General features: G+C 32.5%; 2 protein-coding genes across 3 annotated transcripts; one reads left to right on the top strand and one right to left on the bottom strand.

The window, feature by feature from the left end:
* The first annotated feature begins 247 nt into the window (after positions 1-247).
* LOC110781306 (UDP-glycosyltransferase 91C1-like) lies at positions 248-2,200 on the top strand. Its single transcript, XM_021985522.2, has one exon. The coding sequence runs from the start codon at positions 487-489 to the stop codon at positions 1,912-1,914; it is 1,428 nt and encodes a 475-aa protein (XP_021841214.2). The 5' UTR covers positions 248-486; the 3' UTR covers positions 1,915-2,200.
* Positions 2,201-5,827: 3,627 nt separating this feature from the next.
* LOC110781767 (calcineurin B-like protein 1) lies at positions 5,828-9,901 on the bottom strand. Of its 2 annotated transcripts, XM_021985817.2 has the most exons (9): positions 9,640-9,900; positions 8,802-8,975; positions 8,524-8,606; positions 8,058-8,117; positions 7,796-7,904; positions 7,634-7,686; positions 6,857-6,937; positions 6,462-6,574; positions 5,828-6,343 (listed from the first exon to the last, which is right to left on the bottom strand). In XM_021985817.2, the coding sequence occupies exons 2-9, from the start codon at positions 8,878-8,880 to the stop codon at positions 6,280-6,282; spliced, it is 642 nt and encodes a 213-aa protein (XP_021841509.1). In that variant the 5' UTR covers positions 8,881-8,975; positions 9,640-9,900; the 3' UTR covers positions 5,828-6,279. The 2 variants fall into 2 exon arrangements, with proteins under 2 accessions (XP_021841509.1, XP_056687516.1); XM_056831538.1 differs by lacking the exon at positions 8,524-8,606 and having other exon boundaries at positions 9,640-9,901.
* Between the last annotated feature and the right edge of the window lie 10,944 nt (positions 9,902-20,845).

Genomic DNA, 20,845 nt, shown 5'->3' with positions numbered 1-20,845 from the left:
AATGGAGAAAATAATTGCTCTAGATTGTTTAATGCTTAATGCCACAAGTCTTACTTCATGTTTCATTAACCTTCAGATGAAAAAGGCAAACTAAATTAGGTAAGTTCCTTCCCATTTTCCATTTATAATTATAAATCAAATACTTATTGTTTAGCCATCAAGCTTGAATTTAGACCAAAAGGCTAAAGCATCTCTAGTGGAATGTATTCTTTTATGATATAATATTTTTTCATTCCACATAGAATAGTCTATTAGTCTCAGTATTATACTAATCAACAAGCAGCTTGCCTTTTCATCATTTTCATAATCCTTGAATCATGAACCAAATCCTTAAAAACATGCACCAAACAATAATCTTCTATTAACAAAATCCAAACAAATTTAAAATCAAATTCACATAAGTTATATGAACCTTTCATAAAAAAGAGAGAAAGAAGCTACCTTCAATCCTTCATACCCAGGGAAACCAAGTCAGTAGAGATTTCAATGGAGAGAAACATTAGTGATCTTCATGTAGTAGTGTTTCCATGGTCAGCTTTCGGCCACATGATCCCGTTCTACCAGCTTGCCATAGCCCTGGCTAAAAAAGGTGTGCGAATTTCTTACATATCAACCCCAAAAAACATTAAGAGGCTTCCTAATATCCCTTCAGAATTAAACTCCCTTGTAGAATATGTAAGCATCCCATTACCAACAACTCCTGATGGTGGTGGTGTTCCGGAAGGAGCCGAGGCCACAGTTGACATACAGTTTCATGAAATCCCATACCTAAAAGTGGCTTATGATCTCCTATATGAGCCTATCAAGAAATTTGTTTCAAGTCGGTCAATTGATTGGATAATATCTGACATCATAGGTCACCGGATGGCTGATCTTGCTCGGGAATGCCATATCCAGCTCATGTTCTTCTCCGTCTACACGGCCACCACCCTGAGTTTTGTGGGTCCACCGGAGTACCTTTCGGAGGAAGGTCGGAAGAAAGTTAGACCAACACCAGATAGTTTGACAACCCCGCCTCCCTGGGGAGGAGGAATCTTCCCTCCATCAGTTGCTTTCCGTGGTTATGAGGCAGCAGGGTTCCACCCTGGGATATACAACAAGAATGAATCCGGGATATCAGATGCTGAAAGGTTGGCTACCATGATCAAGGGATGTGATGCAGTAGGAGTGCGTAGTTGCAGAGAGTTTGAAGGTGAATACATCGATCTATATCAGAAACTCATTAACAAGCCCGTGGTGCCAGTCGGGCTGCTCCCACCACCCAAAGTAGAGAAGAAAGAAGAAAACACAGATGAAACATGGATTGAAGTCTTCAAATGGCTTGATCAACAGAGCAATAGATCGGTTATCTATGTAGGGTTTGGGAGTGAGTATAAACTCACTAAAGATGAAGTTTATGAGATTGCTTATGGACTAGAGTTAGCACAGTTGCCATTCATATGGGCTTTAAGAAAACCCACTTGGGCTGTTGATGATTCTGAAGCTTTACCACCGGGCTTTGTGGATCGGACATCAGGAAAGGGGACCGTGTGCCTCGGGTGGGCACCACAGCTCAAAGTTTTGGCTCATCCCTCAGTTGGAGGCTCATTGTTTCATTCTGGGTGGGGTTCAATTATAGAGACACTAGAACATGGGCATAATCTTGTATTGTTACCATTTATTATTGATCAAGGGCTAAATGCAAGGATGATAGTAGAGAAAGGTTTGGGTATTGAAGTAGACAGAAGAGAAGATGGGTCATATACCAGAGATGACATAGCTTCCGCACTGAAACAAGCCATGGTAGGAGATGAAGCACGGAAGATTAAGGCTCGAGCTAAGCAGGCTGCAGAAATTTTTGGTGATCATAAGCTGCAGGAGGAACAATATATCAACGGGCTTGTTGAATTTCTGAGAACCGGAGCAGGACATTAATAAATTTACTGCAAAATTAAATTTACGAATCCATGATGTAACTTACTAATATAAACAATAAGCTTTAAAACTTTTTACAGCAGGTACTGAAAGCATGAGAAATAGGAAGTAGCATATTGAATGGAGTAAATAGTTGCTCCAGAGTGTTCAATGCTTAATGCAACAAGTGTTACTTCATGTTTCATCAACCTTCAGATGAAAGAAGGCAAGAAAAAGGTTTCATGTGACGGGACAAGTTAATCAATAAACTAAATAAGGCAAGTTCCTTTCCATTTTCCATGTATAATTGTATATCAAATATTAGACCGGATCTTTCCCTTCAACTCTACTGAATATGCAACTGTAACTGTTTTTTCCAGGGGATAAAAAATAACTAAATATGTGTTGCTCTAAACTTAGCCCTGTTTCATAATTACGAGAAGGTGTTTCATAATTACGAGAAGGAAAGATTAGTCTATGTTCTCCAATCAGAAGCCTCATTACAGGCTCTGCTGTGGTGATATTGTTCAATTGATGAATAAAGCAAGACCAAAATGAATGCCAAAACAATTTCTAATGTTAAGGAAAGCTCCTTTCCTCACAGCATTACGGCATTCAGGTATCTTGTTAGTAATGGCGACAGTCAGCTATACTAGAAGGAGGTAAAATATAATTCTTCCAAACAAGGCGTGAAATAGATAGAAAAAGGCATGAAAAAACACATATCTGACCTATTTCCATGGGAATGTTTATTTTGAGTGATTATTTTTACTGATTCTGATCAATTAACAATTTCAGCCTGATTATACCCGTTTCCAGAAAGTAATCCAGATTAAGTAGGTTGATGAAGAACTGGTGAACCAAGCAAATTCCAATAAGCTGGTTGACTCCACATATACTAAGGTAGTCAAAGGATACAAACTCCAATTCCAACATTGTCATCAGTTTGTTCAGCACGTATGTTCTCCTACTGTTAAATGTTAATCAAACTGAACACATAATTTTAGCTGAATATCTAAAAAGTGAAGCTTCATTCCAACAAATGCAGAATTCAACAAATTTCCTTCATTATGAGCAAATCATGAAGATAAAGATCAATCGAAAATGCAGGAAGTAAAAACCTAATAAGATCATACATTGAAAATGATTAAAAATAAGGGGATAAACATCACATAATTACAACAATAAATGACTAATCGCTATTTATTAGACGCAATTTTTATCATAAGAAAGCACAATAGAGATGAAGAATGGCTAAATAGCGAATAATCAGAGGCGAATTTCATTCTCCGTATAATGAAAAAAAAAATTGAACTAAATAATAATTGTAAAATTGAACCTGAATTCATCTTCGAATTCCTTTGAATTTCAACTACAATGTCGCATAAGAATTGCAGGTTATCCATTGGGCCGTTCCCCCAAGTATTGATCAAAGCGCCTATCGACTGTTAGGAGAGAGAACATGTTAAGGAGAACGCGGAGATGAAGGGAGCTCAATTGATTATTCTCCTCCTCCATGGTTGTGGATGTGGATTCTGCAAATTTTGCCAGCATTTTGTAGCTATTGGTAGTGATGAAATTTTAGGGTTCTTGGTAGGGTTCACTGGCTTTTGATTGTAAAATCGAACAGGATTACAGGAACTCATTTTTTGACATCAATGAAACTCAAATTCAATGTTTTGGGATGTTAAGTGTAAGAGCATTAGAGGAGAAATTCCGAGTTAAACTCAAATGTCATTTTCGTAAATATTTTTCTTGAAAATAGTAGGTGGTATAATGTTAGGTGTTGACTGTATATTTGTAGTTATTGACAGCATATTATTCGGTGTTGATTGTATACCACTTATCGTTGACTGTATATTTTATGGCTGCAATATTGTTTATTGGTAAGTGATTGACTTTATATTTATAGTTGTGGATTGTTTATTAGTAAAATCTTATTGTATATTGTTAGCCGTTGACTGTATATTATATAGTTGTTGATGTATTATGAAAATACAATAATGATCGTACAAGTGGCCCATATTTGATGACATGTCACTATACTTTAACCCAAATTTAATGGCATTTTCGTAATAAAATCATTAATTATTTACGAAAATGCCATTTGAATGGAAAAATTTCTCAATCAACGAGATTAACTCGGAACGACTCGCATTAGAGCAACATCAATGCCAAAGACTTTAACTTTGCGGACATGGCAAATGACTCACCTAGTCTTAAGATTCAGACATCAATTTTTAGCATTGAAATGGGTTTATCTTAACAAAGTCTTAAATCGAGTTCTTTAAAAATTAAGACTCAACTTAAGATTTAATATGTTAGTTAAATAAATAAAAATTTAAAATGTTATATTACTTGAGATGTTTTAAATGAGTTTGAAGGTGTGAAAAGCTAAATTTTAATGAGTTTTAAGAAGTCTTAACAAAATTTAATTAATTAAATATTAGTAAAAGCTGACATGACATATGAGAAAAGTCCTAAATAAGACCCCCTTAATGTTGCTCTAAGTGTGTCACTAGTGTAATTACTTTTGGGTAACAAATACTACTAAGGAGGCGTTTGGTTTGCAAGGGGTAAACGGAATGTCAATAAGAAAGGGAATGCCGAAAAATGGGAAGCAAAATCCTTTCTTTTCTAGGCTTGTTTGTTTTACAAAAGAGAAGAGGAAACCTCATAAGCCATAGCCACCATTCTAACCACCACTCCCCCTTGAATCTAAAACCACCACTATTCCCCCTTCCCTCCTCCGCCGGAACGACGTTTCTCCCCACTGCTCCGTGGAGTACTTACTCTATTACATAGCAGGGGAGTAGTGGAGTATTTACTTCCGAGTACTAAAATAGACATAGCAACAACACGTGTCAATATTGATGCTTAAATTAAGACAATAATATATACTACATACCGTAATAATTATCTGCTAAAAATAATTTTGATAAGATTTTATTTCAATCAATAGGTTAATTATGTTTTAGAAAAATTAGCATGTTAAACGTATACTATATTAATATGTAATAGGACGGAAATTGAATATTAGATGATTAAATAGGTGTGTTCAAAATTGATTAATTATATAATAACTCTGGACCGGAAAACAAACATTTACATCAATTATTTATATACAAAAAATGTCAAATACTCCAATTTAAGATATTTTAATGTATGTGTGTTAGGTATCTAATCCAATTTAAGATATTTAAAAGGACAGAGACCATGTATGGTCAGAGACTTGAGAGTTGTGATAAAATCATGTACAAGAGTCTATTCTGATGTCCGATTTGAACACGGGCTAGCCAAATTCAATCCAATAAAACTTCAGAATTGAAAAATTGAATCCTATCAAATTTGTACCCCGTAATTGTAGCAAACCCAATTTGAATTAAGGAGAAGTAGTGTACTTTTGAAAATAAAAATGAAGTCCAACAAAAAACTCCGTTCTTTTCAATTTATTTGTATCCGTATCCGCTCAATCCGATCCATTCGGGAAATCCATATTCCAAAAATCCAATCCGAATTAGTAACACGGTTTGGATTTAGTTGGATTCCGGTTTTTATCCAAACAATGGACCCCCTAGACCCTAGTTCGGCCCTAGTTGTGTACAATTCCACATGCTGAAACAGAATTTTCATGTTCTTGTCGAGCTAATTCTAGGAATTTCAATCAGAAGGGAAACATCATACTATTTGATGATAATGCCTCTTTAACTATTAGGCCAACTACACCGAATTTTGACTTGAATGATACATAACATAACATAAGTACATAACCACCAATTACACCTACATGATAGATTCCAACTAACCTAACTACTTCACCTTCCAATAAAATCGCATTCATAGTTGTCACTTTACTAGCTCAAATAATCACGACGAAAACTAATACAAGTATTAAGACAAGAAATCGCGATAAAGAAAGGTTACCAAAAAGAAATTCCAGCTAATAATCGACAATGATGTATTAATCTCATTAAGCATATCTGCATATGGCATGTTTGTTGCTACCAATCCCAACTTCAGCACAACCACAAATAATTTACAAAGGGATAATAGTAGGAAAAAACTGTTTTGCTTTTGAATGAATGAATACAAGTACCTTTTTTTTCCTTTTTGAGGTAGATGTTCATCTTCTAAATCTAACAAACTACAAGTTTAAATAAAACCAGAGCACACCATCACCATGTGTGATACTGCATATATCTCGAGTTTAAGACACAAAAACCATATGCAAAGGCTACCTTTAGCACACCTCAACTCTTCTATAGTGGTTGGGACAACAATGGTTTATAATAAAGGGCAACAAAAAATTTAAGGGGAATCTAGCTATATGTGCAGAATCTGCCCCGGGAATCAAATTTAACGGGACTGCAAGCAGGATTTATCAGCTTAGGTGGCAATTTCATCGACTTCTGAATGGAAAACGAAACTAGGAAACGTCGTTGTGATATCCCTACATGAGTTTTCCAGGAAAATAGAACTGAGTTAGACAAACTCATCCTCAAAATTGTTGGTGAACAAGATAGTATACATGTTGAGTGTGAGAGTAGATTATCACACATATGACATACCTGAGATATTGGAGAGTCATGATTTTCAACAATTGAGGATTTTTGGATACGAATTGATGCCACTCGGATCTACATATCTTTCCGTCTTGATCTACATCGGCTTCTTTGAATGTCTGTTCAGATAAATCATTCTTCGGTTAACCAGGTTGCAGAAAAAAAAATTGTGGCAGGAAAACAAATCAGAAAATTGAGTAGGTGATTCTATCATTTCTATGGATATGGTGTATGTTTACGGAAAATTGATACCCCAGCAACACTACCGAAAATTGATTCAATACCCCAGCAAATTGATTCAACACTACCGAAAATTGATTCAATACCCCAGTCCCCAGCAATACCCCAGCAACACTACCGAAAATTGATTCAAGTCAAATGAAGCAACGGGTTGAGCTTACCTTATCAAGTATCCCTTCAATCATTTCATCTGACAACTTCAGTTCAGATTCACATAGAATCGCAATCAACATTTGTCTCACCTGCAAAAAAAAAAAAAATTAATTCCAATATAAAAATGTATTCACAAACATGCCTGACAATAAATAAAAAATGTTCAACAAAAAGCGCATAAATCATAGAACGAAAACTCAAATGGCGCAATCATACAAAGCATTTGTAGCTGGTCAAGCGCATGAACTAATAACCAGGACAATATAAAGCACTACAATGCAACCTTAAATCAGAGACGGGAAGCATCACACAAAATGCAACTAGCAGATTGAAAAAATGTAAGGCACCAAGATTTCTCACTAATTTGGTTTATGTCCACACTCTCCCTTATGTAACACACAGTGATCACACAATTATAGGTCATAGTATGAGTTTTGACCAGCCCAAAAGAAATAGTGTTCTTGGTAGCAAAAAAAACAGCAGCAAAATCACATTAAGTAAAAGAGTGAATCAACCAAACATTCCAACATAACTCTCCCCACCTCTACAGCAAACTTTGATGAAACAATTACCTCAAACAATTCAACATTGATAAGTCAGAGAATAACAACTGAAGACAAATCTGTCTATCTAATACCACCAAATAACAGGGACAAACCGACAACCATGTCGCAGAAACTTATGCTCCCTTTAAGCACAGAATGGAAAATTACAACAATAAAATGTTCTAAATAGATGAAAAAAATCCGGGAAAAAAAAGGACAGGGACAGAAAAAACAATATACCTCATGGCGCTCAATATATCCTGTGCCATCCAGGTCATAAAGTTTAAAGGTGACTGAAACAGCAAAAAGTACATGTATTATTAGATGTGCATGATCTAGAATCCAGATAATACAGTTTAAAGGATAATGTTAATGATTTTTGTATAATTCCAAGAGACATACAGTCTATCTTATCTTCTTGAGAGGCATTAGGATGGAAGACATTCAACACTCTCACGAAATCACCGAAGTCAACTACTCCTTTCCGTTTAACATCAAACAAATCGAAGATCTGTATGCAAATAAATGGAGAAGTTATTAACTTTCCATAAGCTCCATACATGATAAATTTATAAGAGATAAATGATTAAAATCATAGATGAAGAAGAAAGAATATAGCAGGAGGAATCGTGTCTTTATTTTTACAACAACGTTAGCAACATACCCGATTAGCAAATAGATTCTCTTTCTTCTTGTTTTTGAATAAAGCTAACTGAAATTCCTCCTGCAAACATATATGAAATGGTAAGAGAAAATTTCACAAATAGTCCAGAGTTCCAGACAATAGTATATATGCAAAGGGAATCAAATTATTAGTTGAATCTTGGGTATATTATCAAATTTTCAGTTAAATCCTGCAGCATTTTCAATTTTGGGTGTAAAAATCGTGTTCAAGACCCAAAATTCAGACATGTTCATCAGAGTTTGAGATGGAATTTTTGTAGAAGCTCAGAATCAACATCATATGATGCAGTATTACAGAAGAGTTCAACATTCACATTCATAAAAAAAAACAGAATCTTCACATCCCAAACACACACTGATACAGGCCACAAACAAGAGAAATTACTCAATGTCAACATGGGTTCACTGTAATAAAAGACAGATAAGAAAATTGTAACATTGAATACCTTGCTTATAAGGCCATCATCAATCACAGAACTGCTTATGCTCTTAAACAGCTCGAACAACGCTTCGACTTCGCTAACACTAACTATGAAAAAGAGTATAAACCCATTTCAGTTCATCCGGGTCAAATCTCACCAATCATATCATATTATTCTATTCCAATCATACAATCATGTAACATGGGAAGTTGGGAACCCACAACAATAATGGGTGATTAAAAACATAATAATTAACAACATAATAATTAAGATCAAAGGTCAACATAGATGGAGGAGCTTACAAGCAGTTTGAGAAGCAAGGAAAACCGGGTCTTCATGTCCAGGATATTGCCTACTTGCAGTAGAATGAAAGCAACCCATTTTTAAAGAACAATAGATCCACTGCCCACCACTAGAAGAAAGCACTGAGGCGCTTTTCTTGTATACTACTACATCACCAGTAAAACCATCTTAACCTTGCAAATAACAAAGCAAAAATCCAAACCAAAAGATGCAATACCAATTAGTATAAACCATTTTCATAGATCAACAAAGAAAACAACACAAATACGACCATTAGACCGTCTTATACAAGAATTTGAGAAAATTGAGGCAGTTCAAACTTCAAATTCTTGAAACAATCAAACTTTTTCAAAAGTGAATTAATATTTAGAATAATTCAGTACAACATGGAACACCACTTTCAATATACTTGACTTTTTGAGTAGTTTTGACCCAGGTAATTGTCAAAATCAGTGAACTGCCCATAAACCAGCAATCTTCTCTCCTTTTTATTTTGTTTAAAATGAAAATAAAAACAGTACTGAGTATATTCTTTCCAATCGAATTAAACACCCAGAAACACTTTCAACTTCAAATTCATAAATCAGCAAAAAAAAACAAAAATTAGGATGAATCTCGAGTTCTCAACCACAAAATGGAATATTGTCAATTTCTAATATACACACAAACTTTGAATTAGCTAAATATTTCAATCCCATGAATCGAATTGATTTAGAGTACATCCCAAATTCAAGAATATTCAAAAAAAAATATCTAGAATATCAAAATTGAATAATTGATAATCGATTATACTGAATCTAAATTAACAAATAATAATAAAAAATAATGAAAACTTACAATAGTAAAGTGTCCAGCCGGAAGAACAGCACCGGAATCTGGACTTTTCAGGACACCAAAAGCCGCAAAAAGAGGACAGAGAGAAAGAAAACAGCTAATTGCGTCGCTAAAAAAAGGGGTTTATATGCGACGACAAAAGGCCGTTTTTATATTTTTCACAATTGCAGAAAAAGTGTATCAAGAAAGGATGAAAAATGATCGGACGGCTGTGATTTAGTGTGAGAAAATAAAAATGGAGAGAATTACGGGTTTAATTTGTCTAAACAAAGGCTGGACTGAAGGAAGTTTATATAGAAGAGAGAAAAAAGTGGGACCTACTTTGTTCAAAAGAGTAGGCGTCACGTGAGTTCGTGTATAACGCGCGTTAATTAGGGAAACTAATTAATTATTTTAATTTACTTTAGTAATTTTACTGTACTAATTGCTGAAGTTACTACTGTATTAAACTTTTCCTTTTTTGTTTTGAAAGTTGGAATATTGTGGAAAATAAAATCTCACTTTTTTGGGAAAAGTTTTTTAATGACTCAGTTTGTTGCCATTTATTCCATCTTGATTGTTGGGGATATTTAGTTGATTTTTAATTTAATGGTCAATCTTTCATAAGCATGATGTTAAACGCCTAAGATTAGGATATAATATAATATAATATGACCTATTAATGGTAGAAAATAAACTAAGATAAATGTTGCTCGTATTGTGATAGAATATTCACTTTTATGCTGAAATTATTTGGTAATTTTATGGCATGATATTAAATGTGTAAGATTAGGATAAAGGTGTAATATAAGATATAGATGGTAGAAAATAAGATGGAGTATAATACATTAATATTCGTATTGTGAAAGGATATTATTCTTGTTGAAATTAAGTTAACGTTGTTTATCCAATTTCATGCCTAAATACTTTGTATTTAACATATAGTGTTACGCGTTACTGTAATATTGAAGACATACTGAAGTCATTGTGAGTTCACATGTTTATTGAACTTTAACAAAACAATATAATAATTTTATGGGAAAATGTTAAATGTCAAATTAAGATATGGATAAATATCAATCATGAACTATTGTTTGTAAGAAAATAAAATATACTCCATACTTGTATTTGATAAAGTATAATAACTAAAAAGCTTCCAAAACATCTACAAATCATTAACAAATTTAATTACTTATTAGCCCCGAAACGTTTCTGAATGAAATTTGTAATTAATTATTTTGAGACTTATCGGAAGATAATGGTGGAATTGGGGTCGATAATAAACAGGATGGAGGTGTTGGGTTTTCTGATAGGAGAATGGTACAAAACTCCTTTTTTATTGCAATCGAAAAATCCAGTTCAATTACCGGTGTCCTTTTTTATATCCTTCTTATCTTGTGATGGCGGTTGCGGCAGTGATACCGGACCACTTAGGCTTTCCCGACTTGAACCTTGGTTGAGGTTGATAATGAGGTACGAGGAGCGACGAAATTGAAGAGGTATATTATGTTTTTTGAAACTAGCAGAGGTATTTGGTGCGTTCCGTGAAACCTCAAGGAAAAAATTGTTAAAAAAAATGAAAGTATTTTATTCTTATCCATAATTTTTATGTCTAAATATAATTGACAATATATTTTATTGGGAGGAGGCGTCACATGAGTTCGTGTATAACGCGCGTCAATTAGGGAACTAGTTATTTAATTAAATATGCTTTGGTAGTTTTACTGTTATACTCCCTCCGTATCTTTTTGTTTTTTACTTTTGTATTTTGCACGCGTTTTAACGACTAATTAATATGCATTGAGATTCCTCTATTTTTTTTTTAAACAAGACAAAGATTAATGTCCCGGTGGAAAAGTGTGAGAGATTAAATTATCCAATTAATTTAATTGGTAAAAATAATCATTAGACACAACTTTTGATAAAATATTAAGTCATTTGTGTGATAATATAAAAGAAAATGTAAATAATATTTTGGGACACCCAAAAAAGAAAGCGTAAAGAACAGAAAAGAGACGGAGGGAGTAATAAACTATATATTTTTTTTTATTGGAATGTAAGATTGTTATTGGGATGCATAATTGGATGATATGTGGTTGTGAGATATTGACATTCTTATTCATATATATAGTATAGGATAGGATAGGTCATAGGTTCCAAATTAATATCTCACTTTTTTGCAAAAGACTTTATTGCCATTTGTTCAGCCTAGATTGCTTGGAATAATCACTAGTATAGTGTTGTTGTTGTGGTTGTTGTTTTCGTTATGGGGAAGGGAATAATCAGTTGAACGGTCAATCTTTCATAAAAATGATAGTTTTACAAACAAAACAAAAAAAAATAAAAAAAAAATTACACTCTAATGGCATGATGTTAAATGTGTGGATTAAGATTAAAAAAATTTATTGCTCGTATTATCCACTTTTATAACTAAATATTACTCCGTAATTTATAGTGTTATGCTTCCTTAAATACTTCAGTAATTTAGTAATTTTATGGCACGGTGTGTGTAGGATTAGGATAATTGTATAAAAATCCGTATGAGTTATAGATGGTAGAACTTAATAATCTATTGTGAATGGATATATATTATTCTTGTGGAAAGTTAATGCCATCCACTTCCGTGCTTAAACATTGAACGTATAGAGTTACACTGTTACGTGTTCCTTTAATATTGAAGTCATTGCGTGTTTACAAACCAAAAAACAATTTGTGTTGTTGAAACTTGAAAGGCTTTAAGATGGTGACTTTTAGTTTAAGTACTCCACACTGTTTTATTTCTGATTAAATTTACTAACTCGTAACCAATTAGTTATTTAAAACATGTTCATCAGATTCCGAAACAACAACATAATTAAGATATGGATAAATATCAAATCACGAAGTATTAATTCTAAGAAATAAAATATTTTTGAAAGTAAAGTACACTAGTTTTATGGGAAAATGTTAAATATTTCGCTAATAAGATATATTATCAAATCGCAAATTTTAATAAATGTACTTTATTCTTATTCATATTTTTCTTATGTAAATATAATTGACAATATATTTGGATGGAAGGTCAATGAGAGGATGGACCAGTGAATAACTAATTGGTTAATATCTTTCAACTACTTGCACAAGCAAAGTCTCAATGGACGTATATATCGAAGTTGTATTCAATGTCCCCTAAAAAAGTTGTATTCGATATCATCGTGGTGTAAATCAAGTATATCTCGCGGATATTTAATTTGAAATATTGCTTAATAATTTCTCTCTCGGATATATAATACGGAATACGTAACATAATTTTCTAAAGTTTTCGTGATAACATGCATTTACTCTATATATTCAACTCAGGTATCATTATTATACGGAGTACATGGGAAACAATTACTCTGTAATAACTACTGGTACTACATATAAAAATGGATAGAATTTTATTTTCTTAACACACGGATTCAATTAGGAATTCAAACGTATATTTCCTATTTATGACTTTGTATATCAAATCTCTCTATTTACGGTTGTCTATCAAATCTTTAAAATTTGCGGCAAAATGATTTTACGGGCTAATTAAGTAGAAAAATAAAAAATAAAACCCTAACAAAAAGAGTTTGATAAATTATGAATGTCTACAAGTAATTAGGTCAGTATAGATCGAGTTGCAAGTTGCATGGCAAGACTTTAGGATTAATTAGGTCACCATTAATTTCTGTACATTGCCATGCAAGGATGTAAATGCAAAATTTAGTGATTTGAAAAAAGTAGTCAAATGTCAATGCAGTTTGGAGAACATTTATAAATTAAAGGGACCTACTACATCAAGTTGACATGTAGCAAGTAGCAAATCATTTTGACAAAATTGACAATTGTAAGTTATAACATTAATGCATGGATTCCCTTAAAATCAATCATGGTCCTTATAGTGATTTTAAATTTCACAATTCCGTATAATATAAAACTAGGTGGTGTAGTGATTTTAAACTACATACGGAGTACAATTAATACAGTATATTAAAAGATATTTATAAAAAAGTTTAACACATGTCATTCCATGTTATACATATACATTTCAAAAATTAGAAATATAGAGTATATGTATATTGTTTAAACAAGATTCAAACCCAACAACCTCGTGATTTAAACACAAATGGCTCATCCATTAAGATATGTCATGTTTTAAAAACGAAATATATTACATTATTACAGAGTAAATGATAACAAATAAAAAACAATTATATTATTACAAATACTTCGTATCAGTTTATTAAGATCATTTTTTTTCCACAAAAAGACATGATTACAGTTATTCAAATAATAACTCGGGGCATCATGCGAGATCAAAAACTCGATCATAGATTAAATTGGAAATACATATCCTAATTAAATAAGGAGTACTCTGCATTATTTTCAGTGTTAATTTGGTTCGAGAATTCTAGGTATGAGGTACTCCGTATGGATTTAGAATGGTCTAAAACACATACTATTTAATTATTTGGTTGGTAATTTAAGAGTTTCAAACACATATCTCGAATCATGTATGGCTGTATATATAAAGTCATTCTTTAAACAATACGGAGTAGCTTAGTAAAATTTGTATACGGAGTAGTGCAAATATATGGATTACAAGTATAAGTTGTAGATAAGCTAGAGATATAATCACAAGTTAAACGACAAATTAAATAATTTTCTCATTTTGGGGTCAATCAATTATATAATTAAAATACATTAGAAAACATAATTAAACAATACTACTATATGTTATTAAAATATTATTATTGAGTTTCCCGGCCCTTTTTTGTGTGTACGTAATGAAAGTGAAAACATCTTACCGACTTCAAACTATTACTAGCTAAAGGATGAAGATTCAATTAATCAACTTTCATTCCTCAATCACTAATAATTAAGAAGAAAACGACATAATCATCATTTTATAATGAGTACTAATCAAAGCCCGAAATCATAATACCTGTCAAACGATTATGCATTATTTATTCACATCAATATAAGTCTATTATTTAATTTTCCTGATGATTGATTATTTTTCTTTTGCGAATAAGTTATATATTAGGGCAAAACAAATTATAAATGCATGTACGTGGATGGGAGATTCGAATCTGAGTCGCGTCCTATCGTACATAGACTATCAGTCTTAACTACTAGTATAGATCAAGACCTCGTTGATTGATGACTGCTTAATTAGTCGGTTATTTATCTGTATTTTAATTAGTTAATTAAGTAGCTTGCTCTAGGTGTATGTCTCGAAATTCTCTCCATCATGTATACATACTATTTTACGAGAATGTACTGATGAAAATATTTATGTTTCATTAACTAAAATCACTTTTCATAGGAGTCGTTTTTTTTTCCCTTTTTAGTGTAGCCGTGTAGACAGATATAAAGGGCAAGTCCTAAAATGATATACATGTGATACAATTGCAGGTTTGGGGTATCACCTTTTAAATCTTACCAACTAAGCTACATAGTAGTAGTTGACATCTTCATAGTTATTAAATGGTTTACATATATTGCATACAAATCAAAATTGAGTTTGATTGTAGTACGAACGGGGTATTAAAAATGGATCCGATTATGTATGTTAAATTGATAATAGTATTAACTTAATACCAATCTACCAGACCAACAATAACTGCATGACAATTGAAGGCTAAAAGTAAAAGAATTTAAATTTCACCCTTTTCTTATGGTCCGGAAAGTTTATCATAATATGGGCCGGGTTTACAAGTTTAGATAAGTTTAGACTACAAGTTTAAAACAAACGTATTGCACATCAATTTAGCTCATATAAATTCATATACATAGTTATATACAAGTTACGCACTCTCAGCTAAAACTAGATAAAAGTTCACAAGTTAATTATTGGTGCGTTTTACTCACCTGATTTTCACTTATTTTTCCGATAAATTTATCTGAACTTTGCTGAAATTATCTAAACTTATTTGAATATATTTGAACATGTCAAAACTTTATTTTAGTTATAAATCGCACTTGAATAACCCTTGTTTTTTTATCCCCTGAAATTATCTTATCTAAATTCGAACTAACTGAACTTATTTTCTGAAATAAGAGAAATAAAGTGAACATAACACAGACTAAGAGAGTGTGTATTTACCCGATTTTTACTTATACTATGTATAATTATATGACTTATCTAAACTTATTACAACTCGTCAATTATTTTTTACTTATTTTGTACATATATTTTAAACTAATTGAACTCATCTGAACTTGTACTAAGTTAATATAAACATAGCTTCAAATTTAAAAGGAGGACCTTATAAAAGTGTAGGAGCTTCTTATTTTCAAAATATGAGGAACATGATGATCGATCGAGTAGATTATAATTATATTTTAGATTAATAGCATGATAATATACTTATATATATGTACAGGATCGGATATACTTATACTATCCAATTATATTACGTTATCTGTACACGTTGCAGAATAACTTATGCCACATGGCACCAGCATCATATTATAAAACATTTTATCATTTTCCTAATGTGAGGGGACGAATAATTAGAAGGCCACATGGAAAAAATGTATAAAATAAACAAGGAACGAGTCAACGACCGACACTTGGCAATAAATTACAATATTGTTGACTTATGATTTCCCAACTATTTTTCTCATACGACTGCTTCATTCGTATTAGCCACTAATTTATTTTTAATTGTTCTTTTGGAAGATGGTAAACGTATCACTCAGGGTTATTAAGAGTATAGTTTTACTTTGGTGATAGTACGTACTAATTAAATACTGTGTATTTTTCAAAACATCTAACTTCTAAATATAGCATGAAATACCGTCTTACCATTGACATTTTTCAACTTTAATTAATATTAAAGTGTTTATTTGGTTGCTAGAAAATAGAGAGGAAGAGCATGCGACTTATGTGGAATTGAATGTTTGTCATGCTGTTTGGAAGCCTCCCCTTGGTAACTTCCGAAGGGGTTCAAGTGTTCAACCCTCACCATTTACAAGATATCGAGATCTTCGATTTTCCCTCTCACTCGCAAGAGTCTCCATCTTGGAAAGAAAAAATGTAACTATGCTTTTACTTTTCCTAGTCCGAATGAGAAATAATGAACGTACAAACTACAACCGGGGGAGATAGTAATCCTAACATAGTAGTAACATGTGACCTTCCTAACCTTTACCGCTAGAATAAAAGCTCATTGGTAAAATAAATAAATAAAGTGTACATATATAATTATACAATTTACAAGATACTCCCTTCGTGAAAAATGTCACTTATCGGTGAAAAAATTCCCCCAAAACTTCTTTTTCCTTTTTATTCATTTATTTATCTCAATATCTTTTACGAAAAATCTTCAGTATATTTGGCTAAACTTTTATCATTCCGTACATATTTGATCTTCAAAATTAATTTTCTGTTGTAATTTTATTCCACAAAAGATAAAAGGGTATGAAACATATCATCACTTTATTAATCTTTCGGTTTTTTCATGAAATGCCCCTGAGGTTTGCAATAATGCACCAAATACCCCTGCGCGTTTCAAAATTCATAGAATACCCTATTTTTTCAAAACTGTTCACCAAATACCCCTATTATGACTTTCCGTTAGTCCTCCGTTAAGTCATGTTTAAAATTCATAAAATACACCTACATATAAAGTTTTTGCATAGTATACACCTATTTATAAAGTTGTTTGCACCAAATACCCAAACTGCTTTTAAACTGCAGAATTTGAATCTAACGGCTATTTTGCATTTCTAATTTTCCTAGCAAAGTAACAATGAAGTAGAGCAGTTTGTAACAAATTTCCATTAATAAACAGAAGAAGTTTGCAATGCAAACCAACTTTAATTAACCATTAGACACTCAGTTTCAAATTCAAGTACTTAGAAGAGATAGAACAAGTATTAATTGTAAGTTAAATAAGACATAATATACAAATGGCTACTGCCACAGTAACTGGTAGTACATAAATTAATTGTAAGTTAAATTAGGCTTTATTTTTCTTATACAACATGAGCAAACTCTTAATACAGAATACGGTATAAGTAGATATATGTAAGCCCTCGTTGCATCTATATCTAAAACTCGCCTTTTCCCACTCGCCCACCAAAAGTGTTTAACAAGAAATACAAATTACATAAGCTTCCTTCAGTGCCTTATGATATGTATCTATTGCCAAAGAGGACTCAGAGTTCTCTTACAACTGATCCTTCTTTCTTGACCCGCCTTCTCCATACCACCTTCCTATAAGAAGTAAGTAAGTTGCTCATTTCTTGACCCTCCTTCTCCATAAAGCTCCTTCCACTGCTTTAGTTCGTTCAGTACTGCACCCTCATAAGCAAAACTATCAGAAACTGCAGTACAGGAAGTGCAAAGTTGTAAGATTTAACATTTTATATAGTGTTTGAAATAAATTTTCAAGTTCATATTCTTGGATTTTACAATTCATTACTTGATTCTTTGCTTGCCTCAGATCCTCCATGTTTAGAGGCCTCAAAATAACCAATTAAACCTCTGAATAAACAAACATTAATACGAACTCCTGATAACTCACAAGTAAATTACTAATTAGGCTTAATCCACAATCCACAATATCAATATTAAGGGATCTGTAGACAACAAATTCATTTCTGGAATCTATCATTAAAAGGAAGGAAAAATAGACAAAATCAAATTATCATGTTAAATTGAATTAAATTTCCACAAAAATTCATCTCAAAGTAACACAACCCAAAAATCTCATTCTCAAAAACTAAACTTCAAATTTCCAATAATCCCACCAATCTCAATAAATATACAAAATAATAAAAGCAATTTGCATCTCAAGTACCCCTAAATTTTTTATTCCCTGCAAATTTGCAACCACAATTACAAACGCGAAACCAAGAGAAAGAGAAAAAAGAGAGATTAGCAGAGAATTGACCATCTGGATCGAATTGAAAATGAAGGGAGATGTTCTTGGAGGTTTCAACCCACCAAACAGGACCCACTTCTTCAACCTTCTGCAACTTCTCGGGTTCCTTCCTCTTCTTGGAGTTTGCGGAATTGGCCAGCCTTCAACCTTCGCCGGCGACAATGGTGGATTCGTCGGACTTCCCACCACTTGCACCACCAAATCACTGGAAGAAGATCAATGGCTGTTGATGAATTGGGGGTGAGATCGAACCCTCATGGAGCCTTGTGTTTCTGAGTAATTTGAGGTGAATCTGCCATTGATGAATTGGGGGTGAGATCGAAATCGCTTCAAATATCCCCTTTTTGTCCCGAATTCACCCAAAGAACACCCAGATTTTGTAGCGTTTGAGTAGAATTCAAGGAAGAAGAACAGGGGAGATGAGAGAGAAAGCGAAGAAGATTGAGATTTTCTTTAGGGTTTTTCATCCTTAATAGCCCCAAATATGAATTAAGGGTAGAATGGTAAAACACAGCTAACGGCAGGCTAACGTCCGTTAAGTACATGTGCATTTAATGAACAGTACGGAAAAATAGGGGTATTCTATGAATTTTGAAACGCGCAGGGGTATTTGGTGCATTATTGCAAACCTCATGGGCATTTCATGAAAAAACCGTTAATCTTTTGAAAATATGTCAATATCTATTGTACATTTGTACTCCATGCTACTTTATTTTTTAACAATTCATTTGTTAATCAAATATTTTATGAAAAAATGATCGAATAATAATTTTAGAATATCCATATATATACGAGACCTAATATAATAATTCAGATTCACATTAATATCTTTTCAGTATCTACCCTTAATATATAAGGGGTTTATTAAAAAAAATCCTGGTGTAAGGCTACAACTCAAAACAAAACTATATATACATAATCTTTGTTAAGATCCACAATCAAATAGCTTTCGAGCGTTGACCTAAGGTACAAAGAGTACATTTGACATTAACACTCCAAACTGAAAAAGACATCGGGAAACAAGAAATTAAAAAAATAATAAAAATAGGTTGAAAAATAATACATCAAAATTGTGTTGAACAGTTACGGTAGTTCAAGTTCAATGCATGTTTGGAGTAATATTTTAATTATTGTGCCTAGAAGGACTTTTTGTGTTTGAGAGTTTAAGATAAATTAAAAGAATATTCCCACATCATTATTTTAAGATTCTTTACTTGTATTGCTTCCACGAGGGCTGCCTATTCGTGCTACCAATCTTTCAATAAATTCGATTGAGAAATGTCAAATTGTCATGGGATTTTAATTTATTTATTTTCCCATTATTTTCTATGATGTTGACGCAAGATTGTTCTCATTATTCCGATGTTTGACTAAGTTTAACCAATTTAATTTCGTTAGGTGTGTTTTCGTTAGAATAGTAAGGTTATGGTTGGCAACACTAGTTGAAATTGACCTTAAACTGATAAGGCAGCTGAAACTGATAAGATAGTACCTGAAACTGATAAGCTGCTGAAACTGATAAGGTAGTTGTTTATATTGTCTGTTTGGTAGAAGTAGTTTTGTAAGTACCTGAAATTTTTAGTAGTTTAATTGACATTTTATATATTTTGACATCTATAATTATTGATTTTGACTAGCGTTATGTACGTAGGCAGCGAGAGGATCACAAACTTGTTATTTTGTATACAGTCAGCACTTTAACTTACTTCCTTTTGTCCAAAATACAATATATAGAGTAGTATACTCTTTACGATTATCGGAGGGATATGAATTTAGATCTCATAATACTTCATATTACCTTTGTCAAATTATTTGTTAGTTACAAACCTTCCGCAGACCACTAGTGTCACGACAAATAAATCAAATATCCATTGCCTCTTATTCAATTTCCACCAGCTAACAAATCAATTATACCAAGAATCCAAAAGATGTAAAACACTTTAACCTCTTAAGCTTGCCCAATTGCAGGGAGTACTCAATTTTCTTAAGGTTCTTGCGCCAATGTTCGACAATGGTTGCCTAATTGCAGGGAGTAATCAAATAATTGCAAAATTTTACCTGGTTGTAATCAACAATGGTTTGTTCTTTTAGTTGCAGAGTCTATCGAGATTATTTACCCAAATAAATACAAAGTATAATCTTTTATTAGGGGTTTATCAATTATTTAGGATTTTAGTATCAATTTTTTTATAAAGAAAATAATAATTTCAGGAGCTGAAACTCAAACGTTAGTCAGATTAACGTTTCAATATCAGTCACTTTTTCCACCTTATATTTTATTTCAGCTATCTGCCAAACACTCCTAATTGTTTAAGGTGACTTATCAT

The sequence above is a fragment of the Spinacia oleracea genome, chromosome 6 (genome assembly GCF_020520425.1).
Source record: "Spinacia oleracea cultivar Varoflay chromosome 6, BTI_SOV_V1, whole genome shotgun sequence".
Lineage (NCBI taxonomy): Eukaryota > Viridiplantae > Streptophyta > Magnoliopsida > Caryophyllales > Amaranthaceae > Spinacia > Spinacia oleracea.
This window is presented reverse-complemented; position numbering and strand designations above follow the sequence as displayed.

What these genes read in the sequence shown, in the direction of transcription:
- LOC110781767 (XM_021985817.2), bottom strand. Translation starts at nt 8,880, where the DNA reads ATGGGTTGCTTTCATTCTACTGCAAGTAGGCAATATCCTGGACATGAA. An exon ending in AGAATCTATTTGCTAATCGG is followed by an intron (nt 7,905 to 8,057) that starts GTATGTTGCTAA and finishes ATTTGCATACAG; the next exon opens with ATCTTCGATTTGTTTGATGT. An exon ending in ATGACTCTCCAATATCTCAG is followed by an intron (nt 6,344 to 6,461) that starts GTATGTCATATG and finishes AAACTCATGTAG; the next exon opens with GGATATCACAACGACGTTTC.
- LOC110781306 (XM_021985522.2), top strand. Translation starts at nt 487, where the DNA reads ATGGAGAGAAACATTAGTGATCTTCATGTAGTAGTGTTTCCATGGTCA.